The sequence below is a fragment of the Mesoplodon densirostris genome, chromosome 11 (assembly GCF_025265405.1).
Source record: "Mesoplodon densirostris isolate mMesDen1 chromosome 11, mMesDen1 primary haplotype, whole genome shotgun sequence".
NCBI classification, from domain to species: Eukaryota; Metazoa; Chordata; class Mammalia; order Artiodactyla; family Ziphiidae; genus Mesoplodon; species Mesoplodon densirostris.
In genome coordinates, this window is record NC_082671.1 from 47,940,055 (window position 1) to 47,955,630 (window position 15,576).

At 47.5% G+C, this 15,576-nt stretch overlaps 1 protein-coding gene across 1 annotated transcript in view; it reads right to left on the minus strand.

The window, feature by feature from the left end:
* The window catches only part of ACVR1B (activin A receptor type 1B), a 32,549-nt gene extending 22,363 nt beyond the window's left edge, over nt 1-10,186 (minus strand). The window contains exon 1 of the mRNA XM_060111997.1: nt 10,098-10,186. Coding sequence (XP_059967980.1) covers nt 10,098-10,185 — 88 coding nt within the window. The 5' untranslated portion in view covers nt 10,186. The remainder of the gene's footprint in view (nt 1-10,097) is intronic.
* Nucleotides 10,187-15,576: the final 5,390 nt, after the last annotated feature.

Consider the following 15,576-nt stretch of genomic DNA (forward strand, 5'->3'; position numbering starts at 1 on the left):
TCTTCATTTTCTCACTGGTATCCAGCACAGTGATCAGCAAATAGCACCATGATTAATAAATCTCATTCAACAGATCTCAGCCTAGCAACCTGAGAGGGAAGGGGCTCTGCCAGAGTGGACATGCTTTTATCCGTTTTATATACCTGTCTACATTTTCATTTTTGAAAGAGTTTTACTGCTTTAAGAAGACAGAAGGAAAAAAGAAAGGGCTTCCCTGGTGGCGCAGTGGTTAAGAATCCGCCTGCCAATGCAGGGGACACGGGCTCAAGCCCTGGTCCGGGAAGTTCCCACATGCCGCGGAGCAATGAAGCCCATGCTCCACAACTACTGAGCCTCTGCTCTAGAGCCTGCGAGCCACAACTACTGAAGCCCGCGAGCCTAGAGCCCGTGCTTCGCAACAAGAGAAGCCACCGCGGTGAGAAGCCCGCGCACCCCAACGAAGAGTAGCCCCCGTTCGTTGCAACCAGAGAAAGCCCGCGTGCAGCAACGAAGATCCAACGCGGCTAAATATAAAAATAAATAATTTTTTTTAAAAAAAGAAAGAAAAAAGTTGTTCAGTAACTACTGATTTAGACAACTGCCAAAATGTTTATGAAAATCTTGAATCGGGTTTAAAAATGGAGGTGTCTGGCACTAAACTATCACAAAGTAGAGGTGATGTTTGTTTCTCAGGGGGGTGGGGGGGTGGGGGGAAGACAGCGGGTGAGGCTGCGGAACTGACACAGTACCAGGCAGAAAAGTCCTGCTGCATTAAAATATAGCAATCAGATGTTATTGCTAACAAAGACTCAAGTTGCATTTCCAGCTTTCACAATCATCAAAATTAGATTGTAAAACTACACTAAAATAAAACAAAACAAAAACTCTTAAGTACCCAAGAGCCATAATAAAGTCAAATTTTACATGTGTAGTTGGTGGCATCTAAAACATCCAAAAAGTATACTGGTAAAAAGCACTTATGAGGGCCTCCCTGGTGGCGCAGTGATTGAGAGTCCGCCTGCCGATGCAGGGGACACGGGTTCGTGCCCCAGTCTGGGAGGATCCCACATGCCACGGAGCGGCTGGGCCCGTGAGCCATGGCTGATGAGCCTGCGCGTCCGGAGCCTGTGCTCCACAGCGGGAGAGGCCACAACAGTGAGAGGCCCATGTACCGCAAAAAAAAAAAAAGCACTTATGAAAAAAATGTAACTGACTTAATAAAGGAAGCTATTTGTATGACGAGGGGAAAAAACGCACAGATTTAACAATAAGACATTTGATAAGCTTGGTATTTAATTTCAATCTGGGAAAAGGTCTCGGAGTGGGTTTTGCATAAGAGAAAGGTGTTTGAAAAGCCAGCTCCACACTATATCTATTCTACAAACTGCCTTTCTGACATTCTACTTGGAGACAAACCCAACCCCAGAGAGCTGTTTAAACAAGTTCACCCTTAAGCCTCAGGTCTAGAGAATGAAAGCTTTGTTCTCACTCAAAAAAGACGTTTGATGTTTATGCTAAGGAGACCTGTCATTGCGACTTAGCTTATGGCTGACTGTAAATGCTTGAACATCTAGCAAGGGCCCACCTGCTGCCCAGGAGAATGTCAAGGTAAAGCTGGAAGGAGTGGCATCACTATGACAGAGCATGTCCCGTGTTCCTGGGACCTAAGCGTACAGACTCAGCTGTCACATTCAGACAGCCTACTAGTAACTTGGTATTTCTCCTTTACCGACAAGTTTATATTGACACGTACAATCATTCTGTTTTCTTTCTTTGTTGTACTTAAGCAGACACACTCGTGGCTCATTAGAGCAGGGGAGGGTATTTATCAGTGGTAGTCCTATTTGCTTCCTGACCTACTTACTATACTATGGATGTGTGGAGAGGCCACAGTGTACATCACAGTTTTGAGGGAGAAGACGGATAGGAATGATTGTTTCAGGCAACTGGGACAATGAAGGAGAAAACAAAATCAGCCAGGACGGAGAATAAAACTAAAGAGGTTGAGATCAAGTTCATCTGGCTGGAATATAATGGGTAGGTGGTAGAATAAACAGAGTAGAATAAACAGAGATGCAAGAGGTGAGGTAGGAAGTGTGATTAGGATGTTCCAAGTAACTCAAAAATGTTTGCAGCATTTTGAGAGACTGGGATAAAAACTGTATATACAGGAGATAATAAAATTACAGCAGGACAGAACTAGAATTATTTACCTAGGATTTTGCTGAGAGGATGGAAAAGAAATGAATGAATTCAGTTAAATTATTAAGTACTTAAAATACGCAAGGCTCTGTGATAGGACAAAGACATATAAAGAAAACTAAAGTAGTTCTTAGCATCGGTTTTTAGGGGGTAGAAAAGCGAGAGTGGGAGAAGCAGAAAACTATAAACCAGTGTGAACCTCTATACCACTGATATGGACCAAAGAGAAAAGCAGAGAGGATGGAGTCACTGGCTGGGGGATAGGGGGAAGACAAAGTGGGTCCCACACTGGAGGATGGCTGGATTTGGATTTGGCTGAGAAGAGAAGGCCAAGACCAAGAAAAGCACAAGGCATGTTAGGTCCAAAGCAGACAGATGTGACGGCAATGCCATGGTTCCAGTCAGAGACAAGGGCAGCAAGGAGACTAGGCCAGACGGCATGGACTGTGATGCCAGGCTAAGGGGTCTGGAGGTGATCCTGGGGGCCGCATGAAAGTGACACAGAAGGTGCACTTTCCAAAGTTAAATCCAGGGGCAGGAAGGATGACAAGGGAGAGACAGGAGGCAGGGACTGGTTAAAAAGCTACTTTAATAGTCATTACAGTACATAGTAGAGTCCAGGGTTTAGAGCATGTGCTTTGGAGTCAGACAGACTTTAGGCCCACTGTTTAACCTATGTCCCAGTTTTCTCATCTGTAAAATGGGGATGAGAGTGCCTCAAAGAAGAGCTGTACAGTGTAAGCTATGTAGCACAAATGCTCAGCGTAACACTTGATAGTATACATTCAGTAAATCAGATGCTTTTATCACTACTGTCATCCTAGTGAATGAGAAGGGTCAGAGCTCTTTATGGTTTTATGGTTCTTCTAACAAGCAGAAGTCAATTTGTGTGTAAACGTCTCAATGGCAAGGACAGGTTCGTTCCTCAGTATCCCTCTCAACATTAAGCTTGGCCCTGCACATTAGGAATGAACGTTGACTGAATTTGATTCAAGCTTATCTACTACAAGTGTAGAACGTAATGTATACAAACATACACCAAGACAATACGCAAAGATTTGGGGTAAGGCAGGTTCAACACAAATACTTATTTAAAAAAGTATCCTTCAATTCACAGATTCCTCAACTCAAAACATCAAACCATCTAAAAAACTTATCTCCAAAGTACCCACAATCTCCTCTCTTCTCCAAACACTCACAAATATCTAGGAAAAGGTAACAGGCAGTAGGTGAAAGCCACATGTGGTCAAAGGACTTCTTTCCACATGCAAGGTCCATCCATGACAGGGATGACAGGGTACCAGGTCTCAAGGAGCCTCAAGCCTATCTTGGGAGAGTTCTATTTCCCTCTCCTGTTTTCCTTCTCCTCACATCACCATCTGACTCACCACACACACATTTTTAAAAACAACACCTATTTACTATTTCACAGTTTCTGTAGGTCAGAAGTCCAGGCACAGCATGACTGATGTCAGCTGGGGCTGCTTCCTCATCTAGGGCTGGGACCTCTCTCAAACTCACTCATTGCTGCCAAACTCTAATGCCCTGTGGAAGAAGGACTAAGGCCCCCATTTCCCTCCTCGCCGATGGCCAGGGACCACTCAGCTCCTGAAATCAGCCTGCAGTTCCTGCTCATGTGGCTCCCACGGGCAGTTCATACATGGATGTTTACTTTCTTCCAAGTCAGTTGGAGCATCTCTGCCTTCCTCTTCTGCAATCAGCTGAGAAAATGCTCTGCTTTCAAAGGGCTAGCTTGATTAGGTCAGGCCCACCATGATAGCCTGCCTATCTGGAGGTGCACTGATTTAATCCCTTCACAATACAGTTGACCCTTGAACAACTCAGGGGTTAGGGGCACTGACCACCATGGAGTCAAAAACCCAAGTATAACATAACAATCATCCCTCTGGATCTGTGGTTCCACATCCACGGATTCAACCAACCCTGGACCACAGAGTACTCTAGTCTGTATATACTGAAAGAAATCCAAGTATAAGTGGACCCGTGCAGTTCATACCCATGTTGCTCAAGGGTCAACTGTACTACCTGCATTCATGTGTGACTGAGTAACTGGGAAAAGGTGTGTATATACCTAAGGCTAGGAAACTTGGGGAGAGGAGAGCAGCGGGGGGACTGTGGTAGACAGAATCACCTTGTATTTTATTTCTTTATTGTCTATTTCACCAGCCAGAAGGTACACTTCACCAAGGAAAGCATTTGTCTCCTTTTGTTTACTGTTGTATCCCCGCATCTACAACAGTGCCAGGTATATGGTAGGTGCTCAAGGGTTAAAGGAACCTTTAGATCACCATAGCAGTATTCGATACGTATATATATACCTGTTTAGTTTATTCACAGGCTGGAAACGGGACTTCTAACTGTATACATTAAACTTTTGGTTCAGTGAAACCATTCAGGAATCCTGGGAATTCCACAATATAATTTTCTCTCTGCCACAATCATTGTATGGTTTTTAACAAGATACAGTTGATTCTCGTTATTCATGGATTCGTATTTGTGAATCTGCCCACTTGCTAAAATTTATTTATAACCCCAAAATCAATACTCTCAGTGCTTTCATGGTCATTTGCAGACATGCGCAGAGTGGTGAAAACTTTGAGTCACCCAATGCCCACGTTCCCACTGAGGTTGAACAAGGCGATGCTCTGGCTTCTTGTTTCAGCTCATACTGTTAACATGTGTCCTTCTCATGGTATGCTCAGTGCCAGGCTTTTTGTCTTTTTGTGTTTTTTCTTGGTGATTTCACTGCTTAAAACAGCCCCCAAGAGCAGTAGCTTAGTGTTCCGCAGCTCGAGAAGACAATGACGTGCCTTACGAGAAAGAAAATACATATACTGAATGAGCTTCATTCAGGCATGCATTATAGTGCTCTTGGCCCTGAGTTCAGTGTTAATGAATCAACAATATAAATTAAATGAGGTGTCTTTAAACAGAAACACGAACAACGCAAGGTTATGTACCGATCAGCTGATGAAAACGTGTGACCAGCAGCTGCAGGGACCCAATCCTGTGTCTCCCCCGGGAGCAGTGGTCCAGTATTTGCTAATCCTGTGTTCAAGTGGGCCTCACAGAACAGAGTTACGGCAAATAACACGACCTGACTGGATTAGCCCCATTTTACAGATGAAACAATGAAGCAGACAGGGGTGTGAAGTGGCAGCCCCCAGCGCACTCCAGCACAGCATCCTGTTTTATTTCCTTCCCAGCCCTCATGACTGATAACTGTGTTTACTCATTTATTTTCAGTCTGAGCCACTGCAATAGTAAGTTCCATCAGAGTTAGGGATTTTTGTCCGTCTTGTTCCCTGTTACCTCCTCAGGCCAAGCACCATTCCAGGCACATACCCAACCGAATGAATAAAGAAACCTCCTATATGTAATTGTGTAAATATTAGGGGGATTGATACTTTAAAGGGGAAGGCAGTTACTTTCATTGTGTTAAATTCAAAATATTTAGCAAGACAAATGCAGGCTTCAGACTAAGTGGAGAGAGAGGAAACAAAAAGAACACCAGGGCTGCCTGAAGTGGCGCTCGCTGTCTCAGACACCCGTGGGCAGGTAAGACCGCTGGGGACGGCAGCTGCACAGCTGCACCATGCTCCCGAGACTCTACACAGGAAGAAGAAAGCTACACTCTGGAACGGTATTTATCTGCGACGGAAAAGCCAGCAAGCAGAGAGAACAGGCAAGAGCAGAGACGCTGCCTCCAGGCTCAGCCGCAGGTTGAACCACGTGTGAGAGAGAGAAGCTGAGGAGAGCAAAACCCGAGAGTGGGACTCGAACCTGGCCGTGACGCTACCCCTGCAGAGTGACAGAAATGTAGCCGAGACTGCCGGGGACTGGCGGCTCCGGAGCCGATTCCCTTCAAAGGTTTGCACACTCCTAGTCCAGGCGGAACTGATGGGCTCCGGAGGCCCGCAGCACTTCCAGCATCGGGGGGGAACTGATGAGCAAGAGGACTCCAGGATTTTCTTCTTGTGAATACAGAGAGGAAAATGAGATAAGACCCTCTTACATCAACCCTACTGTAACAGACAAATAGCACAAGAACTCGAGACAAAGAGGCGGGATTCCAGAATTAATGTTCACGGCTGCTCTGAGCAAAAACTGAACAGTAAACAATAAGGATTTCAAAATTAAAACAAAAGAGCCACTTCAGTATTCTAATTTAACCTTCAAAAATAAAGAAGATCTCAAGCACCGTGGACTGAGAATTCCATTCCACCTCAACACCCCGTACTCCTGAGGTATTATGAGAACAGACTGCGATGCAATTCAACTCGTGCTCCAAAATGCAACAAGCAGCTTCAACAGGCCATGCTGGAAGAAGCAGCACGCCTCATCATCATCTCCTGATTCATATTTTGGTAGCAAGGTTACAATTAGCTCACCGGTGGAGAATAAACCTATTTATAACACAGTAGTCCACCTGAAAGACACAATCATCTAAAAAGGTTTTTAGACAAAAATGAAGTGCAGCTTCTTCCTGTACTGACTGCAGATTCCCAAGGTCCTTTCAGATGAAGTCCTCAGTCTAACCTTCCTGTGTTCACAGGCACCATTCTGGCCACCTCTCAGCCTCCATGTTCTTATGTAACATTTACATAGTGCCATAAACATACCCGGAGTTGCGTAAGAATTAAAACGTTGCCAAACCAATAAAGCCTAAAGCAGGTCACTCCCTCCAGACTGCCTTTGATTAGCAAAGGTATGCTGCCCAGCCTAAGATGTAAGGGCCTGTCAAGAGACAGAAATTAACTTGAGGAAATCTGAAACGGGTCCACAAAAATGCACAAAGAAAAAGAAATTAACCACACTGTGACATATGATGCTTCTATCAATCCCAAGAATTATTCTGCCCCATAAGATAAAAAGTAACCCAACATTGCCTGGTCCCTGAAGTCAGAAACTGTGTCTAAAAATACCTCCCAGCCAACTGGCTATCAGTAAGTCAGTCTCACAAATGTCCCAATAAGAGCGACACAGACTACTTCCTTACTTTACAGAGGCAAAACTGAGGCAGTCACAGAAAGGTTAAGTGCCTTATTCAAGGACAACCTGTAAGGGAGCAAAGTACAGGGGCTGGAAACCAGCCTCCTCCCTCCATCTGGCTCTAACCTTTAACCAGAGTAGCCATTTTATTGTTTTAATCACATCTGTTCTGGGAGCTCTTAACAAAACTAATCTGAGGTTCTCTTTTTCTCTATGAGAGTTCACTTTCACTGTAGTTCGAATTCATGTCCACTCAACAAAATTACAAGACTTGGCCTGAAATTAAATTTTTAGTTTACTCACAGAAATTAAAAATATTCCTATCAGAACCTCAAATGTCTCCCTTGTTGCTTTTGTTTTAAGAAATAAATATCATGCTCTCCTGCTACTAATTCAATTTTACATTTTCAAGTACTAATGTGAAAATTCCAAAGGCAGGCCTTAAAACATGGCCCACCTATCAAGTGATGCTGTTTATAACCTGGAACTCATGCTTCTTATCACTGGCCTTTTACTAAGTCGACATTAGTTCACTATTTAACACAGATACCGACCCCTTGCTGCCCTCATGTCCTGTCCAAGTACCAGGCATCAGGGCTGGCTGGTTCTGCCATTCCTCCAGCCCGCCTAGAGGATCACAACAGAGGAAGTGCAGGGGAGGACAGCAATCAACTTCTTGTTATCCCACAGCCTCTATTTTCCCAGAAGTGATGTCTTACTTGAAGCCTTTTGCAACAGTGGTCTCTGTAGCATGCACTATTGGCAACTAGATGTGTCCCGGAAAAAACTGTAGTGTCTGGCCAAATTTAAAGGCCTTCGAGAATGTTTGCTGGACACACAACCTAATTTCCAATTTACCAAAAAAAGAAAGCAACTTCCTATTATGCCCACCCATCCTCACACCAACAACATCCATTTCAGGAAGGTTACAGAAAATGAACTCTGCCCCATTCAGAACCAGCTGGATTATCAATTAAACATTCAAGGCTCACAACAAGAAATATCCCACCAGACACTACATCAAACCAACAGGGACACGGCTGTTAAAAATCTTGGATATATTAGGAACAGGGTAAAAATTCCTATGGAAGGAATTTAAAGATTTATTCATCACATGTAAAATGACAAACCTGAAGGCTGAGTCTCCTTACTTACTACCCTACTAGAGAAATAACATCGTGTTACACACTCCAAGAACATGGCCCATAATAAGGCCCAGCAAACATTATTCATGAAAACCGTTAATTTACCACCAATGTCAGGCTGTGTTCATACACCTTCACCATGTCTATCAGACCCCACGGCGCATTACCTATGCCACAGAGCAGCGAGACCCAGGAACACACATGAGGCGCCTTAGCAGAAGCATTAGCCTGTGAACAAAGACCCCACCGCACAGGCTGCACCACTGGGAAGAAATATCAAGGCTGGAGGTAATGAACTTGTTTTTGAGACTCCAAAGTGGGATGAGGTCTTTTGTTGATTGTCTGGTTTACGAAGGAAGCCAGAACCCACCTGAGAACCATTCTTTTTAGTGGAGAGAAGAGAGCCACAGGACATACATTTGATCTCCCACTGCTGGAAGGTTAGGGGCTGTGGAGAAGTCAAGGCAGCAGGCATTGTACATCGGGAGCCGATACAGACCTGATCAGCTCTCCCAGATCTATCTGTGGGTCAATAATCACTTCAATATAACTGCCAAGTATAACCTTCATCTGCTACCCCAATGCCAACACGCATTTGAGACGACTCCCTTAAGTTAAATATTTTAGGGTTTTCATCTGCTCTCCTCAAGCCCCCAAAGCCTCACAAACAAGACACCCAGCTGAGTGTCCCACAGAAAGGGGCTACCTCTGCAGCGGAAAGGCTGCGGGTGCTACCAAGGAGCAGAAGCCTGTGGGACTTGGAAGGTAAGGGGTGTGTGAGGTGGGGGAGTGAGGAGGGAAGGGGCTGGGGAGAGGGACTGTGCGGGAAGGTAAATAAATCCTGCCCAAGGGCCGGGAGCCGCTCCAGTGCTGGGGTCTTTAAATGATCTTGGGGGTGGGAGGCAGGTTCTAGGATGTCACCTGAAAGGCATCCACAAAGTGACGAAGTGAATGGGCCCCCTGGGGGTGGGAGAGGCGAGGTGAAAAGCAAATACACCTAGATGCAGATTAACTGTTCTGGAACTAGGTTTCCTAGGGTTCCAGAGATTCCAAAGCCAAGCTCCCAAAACGTTTAGGGCCCTGTTGGTCCCATTGCTTCCGCGGGGCATGTGTATTGGAGGGGGGGGCTGGCCCCACTGAACTCAAGGGACTGCGCGAAGGGGAAATGTGACTCGCTTTCCCAGAATATTAGAGAGAAAGGAGAGGGAGGGGAAGAGGCACCCCAAGCGCAGGAGCTCAAGGAAAGGTTTGAGACCCCTTCCCCTTTCATCTGAGGTGCGCAAGGGCTCTCAACATTAGGATACCTCGGAGAGGCAAGGACCCCATCGCCCGCGCCCCACAATCTTGGCGGGAGAAAAGGCGCCCCCCAGGAGCATCTGGAGGGAGGGAATGAAGACCACCGCCCCTGGACATGCTGAGGGGCAGAAACGTGGACCTCCAAATATTGGGGAAGGAAGCCCGCACTCCTCTCTATGGAACATGGGGGTGCTGGGAGCGCGACCCCCGAGAGCTCCCCGAATCCAGTTTCGCCGGGAAGAGGGATCGGGTCCCCAGGGGCCCGGCGTGAGCTCGGTCCCGGCTGGGCGGCCGCGCCTCGGGGGTCGCGGAAAGCCGACTGGGGGTCACCGCGACTCCACCGCGCCCCCCGCCCGGCCATATTGAGTGCGTGGGGAGGGGGCGCGCTGTAGCCAGGGGCCGCTGCGCGAGGCCTCGCCCTCGCCCGGCCCTCTCCATCCTGGCCCCCGCCCCGGGACTCACCCTGGATCCCCCGGGGCCCGGACCCGCCGCTGCCGGCAAGCAGAACAACAAGGAGGAAGAAGGAGGAGGCTCCGGCCGACTCCGCCATAGTAACCACCGCCGCCGCCGCCGCCGCCGCCGCCGCCGCCGCAGCCCAGCAGCGCCCAGCGCGCGCGCGCGCGCCCCCGGCGCCTCCCCTCCTCCCGCGGCCCGACTCCCGCCTCCCTCTTCTCCGCCCGGCGCCGGCACGTGCACTCCCGGAGGAGCCGGCGCCGCGGCCGCCGCGCGCGCCCCCGAAGGGCGGGGCCGGGTGCGCGCGGGCGCCCGCCTTAAAGGGGAGTGTCCCAGTTAAAGGGGTGGGAGGGGTTCGCGCCTCGGCCAACCTCACCCGTGGGTGCAGAGCGCGGCGCGGAGGAGGCCGTGCCGGACACGCGGCTTCTGCTCTGTCCTGCGCTCCCCGCAGCGCAGCGTGATCTTAACGGCACCGACCCCCATCCCCCGCATCGAATGTTCTATGAGTGCCGTGCGTGTTCCCGTTCCCTTCATCCCTACTGCTTAGCCGCAGGCTCCCGTCACGTCCCATCGCGATCGTCGCAACCATCTCCTAACTAGTCTCCCAGCCCCGAGTGGGCCCCCTGCGATCCGCGGGACACACAGCCACCTGTGTGATCGAATCATGGGATGCCCCTTTTCAGAACATACCGGGCTTTTTAATGACAGTACTCAATCTTGGTGAGGGTGCCGTGTGGAGCACTCCCACTCTGCTGTAGGTAGAACCCTTTTGGTAAACAATTTGGCATTATGTATAAAATGTCTTAGAATATTCATACCCCTATCCCCTGTCTTCAAGAAATAAGAGAGATGAGGACAAATATTTGTGAGAAATGTTAACTGTTGCATGTTCATCATTGTAAAAAGCTGGAAACAAGTACTCAATAATAGAAGACAAATTATGGCCCATCCATATGATGGAGCATTATTTAGTAATTAAAAATTATGTTTGTGGGGCCTCCCTGGTGGCGCAAGTGGTTGAGAGTCCGCCTGCCGATGCAGGGGATACGGGTTCGTGCCCCGGTCTGGGAGGATCCCATATGCCGCGGAGCGGCTGGGCCCGTGAGCCATGGCCGCTGAGCCTGCGCGTCCGGAGCCTGCGCGTCCGGAGCCTGTGCTCCGCAACGGGGGAGGCCACAACAGTGAGAGGCCCGCATACCGCAAAAAAAAAAAAAAAAAAAAAAAAAAAAAAAATTATGTTTGTAAAAATAATGACGTGAGAAAATGTCCATGAGATGTTAAATGAAAAAGCAAAATACAAAACTATTTACAGTACTGTTCTAATTTTGTTGACACTATATATCTGCATGGAAAAAAAGACTGAAAAGAAATTGCCAATATTATCAGTAGTTATCACCAGAATAATTTTTTACTTTTTCTGTAAACATTTCAGTATTTTCTAAATATTTTATAAATAAGCTAGTGTTACTTTCAAATTTAGAAAAAAATGCTTATAAAAGGTAAACTGAATCACCCATAACTTTCTGAAAAGAGTTCACTTTCCTTAGCTTGAAAAAGCACTTGAGATCACAAAAAGGACAGGGTTTTGGACCCAGAGTTCTGGATCTGAAATCTCCTTTTCTTACTAACTGGCATGAAAACTTAGGCAAGCTTTTTAACCTCTCTAAGCACAATTTCATCATCTGAGATGTAGGGGTGGAGAGGATGACCAAAAGTGGGAGTCGGGGTAGGGGGGAGCTTCTCAAATGGAATCCCCACATTTGAAGTTGTCACAAACCTGAAGAACACCCCTCCTCATATAAAGAAAAAAATGGGACTGTAGACACACTCCCCAGACACAACTCACACACAAACACACATGTGCAAAGTCTTGCAGAGGCACCATGTACACAGGGGTCAGTAGCTGGATGAGCAAACACCTTATTTTTATACTGCTCTACCTCAGGCCCCCAAAATGGGCATTCCCCCCTCCATTTTCTCTAACTGGTCTCCCAAACTCTGTTCCACCCACCCTTAAGGGCTCCCAGCTGTGGTGGGCACAGTGTAAGGTTACTGTGTTAGTTTCCTAGGGCTGCCTTAACAGAGTACCACAAACTGGGTGGCTTAAAAGAAGAGAAATTTATTCTCTCAATTCTGCAGGCTAGAAATCTGAAACTAAGGTGTCAGAAGCCCCATCCTCTCTCTGAAGGCTCTAGGGAAGAATCCTTTCTTCTCTCTAGTTTCTGGTGGTTCCCAGAATTCTTAGTGTTCCTTGGCTTGTGGAAGCATAACTTCAATCTCTGCCTCCGTCTTCACATGGCTGTCTTCCCTCTGTGTCTGTATCTCTGTGTCCAAATTTCTCTCTTCTTATAAAGACACCAGTCATCAGATTACAGCCCACCCTAATCCAGTATAAGTTAAAACCATTTTAACTTGATTGCATCTGTGAAGATCCTATTTCCAAATAAAATCACATTCACAGGTTCTGAGTAGACATGAATACTGGGGGCACACTATTCAACACAGGACATTCACCAACATATGCAGCTGGGAAGGGAAAGCTGACCCCTCAGGAGCACATTACTGAGACCAAGGGAGAGGAACTGTCCTTCCTTATACCTTGCTAAGTGCTGCCACTGGGCTGCAAGACCAAGAGTCGCAGAGGGGACCTGTGGTTGCTTTACTCCTAAATTACAAGGGCAGTCACATAGCTGAAGGTACAGCCCAGGGAATCAGAACGCTGGGTCCACAGACCAAATACCAGCTCACTTGATAGCCTTTGACTATGGACAAGATATTTTACCTCCCTAAACCTCAATTCCCTCATCTGTAAATTGGAACTGATGTTAGTTCTACCTCCTAGAGATATTGTGGGGATGGATGAAGATACTGTCTTTAAAGCATTTGGCACAGTCTCTGACACCTAGGAAGTGATATAAAAAGAAAAGCTATTGTGATGATGATGATTTAATCTTTACTATAATCCTATGAAGGGGTTGAGGCATGTCAGGGTGTGCTCAATTTACAGGTGAGGCAACTGAGACCTAAGAAAGGTAAGCAAGCCACTCGCCCAAGCTCACGTCTAATTAAGTATTGAAGCCACAGCCTCCTGGTCCTGTGCTTCTTCAACATCACAGCATCTCATGCTTTTCCAGGCACTGGTTTTCAAGAGCCAGCTGAAGGTGGGAAATTAGACTTGATGGGGTTGGGGAGGGGTGCGTTATATTCCTCATACCCTATTCCTGAGAGTTTGCAGCATCTCCTCAAGTCAGAGTTTTACCAGATGATGCATCTACCTTCCCTTTTAGGTCCCAAGGAGTACGGAGACAGACCGCCCAATCTCCCTGTGCTCCCTCCCACAGACTGGCTCTCCTCCCATCCCTGAAGCCCTCAGCAAAGCATCCATCTCTGTAAGCCTCCTGAATCTTAGGACTGGACCCACATCACATCTACGAACTACTCATCCGCCTGGCTCTGTGCCTTTGTCATGGGATTCCCCAGAGCTACCAGGATTTACTTCTCCGGGAAAAAGTCTTACTCCCCAGGCTCCACTGACTAGACCACCCAGGTCACAGCTGCCATCTTGTTTACAACACACCAGGACACTCCACCTCCTAGGGGATTCAGCACAGTTTGCCTTGGTGAGCAGCAGGGTCATTAATTCCAAGAAGACAATAGCTCATCTTCATCCATTCTGCAAGTGCGTATTGAGCACTGGCAGTACACCAGGCGTAACTTATAAACAGGGATAAGTCATGGTCCTTGTCCTCATGAACTTTACAATCGAATAGAGATGAGAGTGAAAAAAGGCACAACATATTATATATGCTATAACACACCTGTAAAGGGTCAGCAGGGAGACTCAGGACGGCATGGATGGTGCAACTCTGGAAGGCTAAGGAGGTGGGAAAGTTTTCATGAAGAAACCATGCTCCAGCTGACTCCTGGAAGATCTAAGAGTGTTCCTTAGATAGACAGGCTTGTGTGGGGCAGGGGAAGGCAGGAGATTATTCTTGGCAGAGGCAGCAGTATGAGCAAGATACCAAGGTGAGGGCTTCCCTGGTGGCGCAGTGGTTGAGAGTCCGCCTGCTGATGCAGGGGACACGGGTTCGTGCCCCGGTCCGGGAAGATCCCACATGCTGCGGAGTGGCTGGGCCCGTGAGCCATGGCCGCTGAGCCTGCGCGTCCGGAGCCTGTGCTCCACAACGGGAGAGGCTACAACAGTGAGAGGCCAGCGTACCACCAAAAAAAAAAAAAAAAAAAGATACCAAGGTGAAATTGCCCGATGTTTAGGCATGGCAGCACACGCAGAGAGTGGAGAGTGAAGGGGGCTGGTGGTGGAGCTGAAAAGTAATGTGAGAGAGAGACAGATGTGGAAGTCCACATGGAAGTGTCCTTTTCTCCAGTATTCCTGGACGGGTTCTAAGCAGGGGGGTAAAGTGATCATATTTGTATTTTAGAAAGACCACTTTGTTGAACCAAATTAACTTGAACTTTGTGCAGATGGTTTGGTGGTAAGGAAACCAAAGAGCCAGTAGCTCAGACAAAACAGGAGGAGGACCTGACCCTAGGCAGCAGCAATGGAGATGGGAAAGAAAAATAGATTCAAAAGATTTTAAAGAGGTAGAAACTACAAGATTGATTGGATGTGAGAAGTGAGGGGGAAACAGAGAAGCCCATTATGTTTCCAGTATAATCTGATGTGGGTGACTGGCTGCTTGGTGGCTAATTCATCAGATTAGCAAGAGCCAGTTTGGGAAAAAGATAACGAGCTCCCCATTGGACATACTGAGTTTGAAGGGCCTCTTGTAGGAACCTGGAGCCATGGAGCTATAGATTGGAATCAGCAGCATATCATAGTTATGCAGACAGCTCAGGGGTGTGCAGTAGTTCTGGAAGTACAGCAACACAGACAGGAAAGAGGAGACAGAGAAGGAACAGTCAGAGAAATAGGAAAAGAACCTGGAAAAAAAAAACAGAATCATGGAAACCAAGGCAGGAGAGGGTTTCAAGAGATCAGTAGTTTCTACTGTTGAGAAGGAGTCAAGTAAGATGGGAAACAAAGAATGTCTAGGATTTGATAACTTGAAACCCAGCGGTGACTTACTTGAGCAGGTTCAGTGGAAGGTGGAGTGGAGGCCTAACTTCAGGGAGCTACAAGTGAACGAGAGGTGAAAGCTTAGAAAGACTGAGTGTCAGACTTCCCTGGTGGCGCAGTGGTTAAGGATCCACCTGCCAATGCAGGGGCCACGGGTTCGAGCCCTGGTTCAGGAAGATCCCACATGCCACAGAGCAACTAAGCCCGTGGGCCACAACTACTGAGCCTGTGCTCTAGAGCCCGCAAGCCACAGCTACTGAGCCTGCGTGCCACAACTACTGAAGCCCGCGTACCTAGAGCCCGTGCTTCGCAACAAGAGAAGCCACCACAATGAGAAGCCCGCATGCCGCAACAAAAGAGTAGCCTCGGGGCTTCCCTGGTGGCACAGTGGTTGAGAGTCCGCCTGCCGAT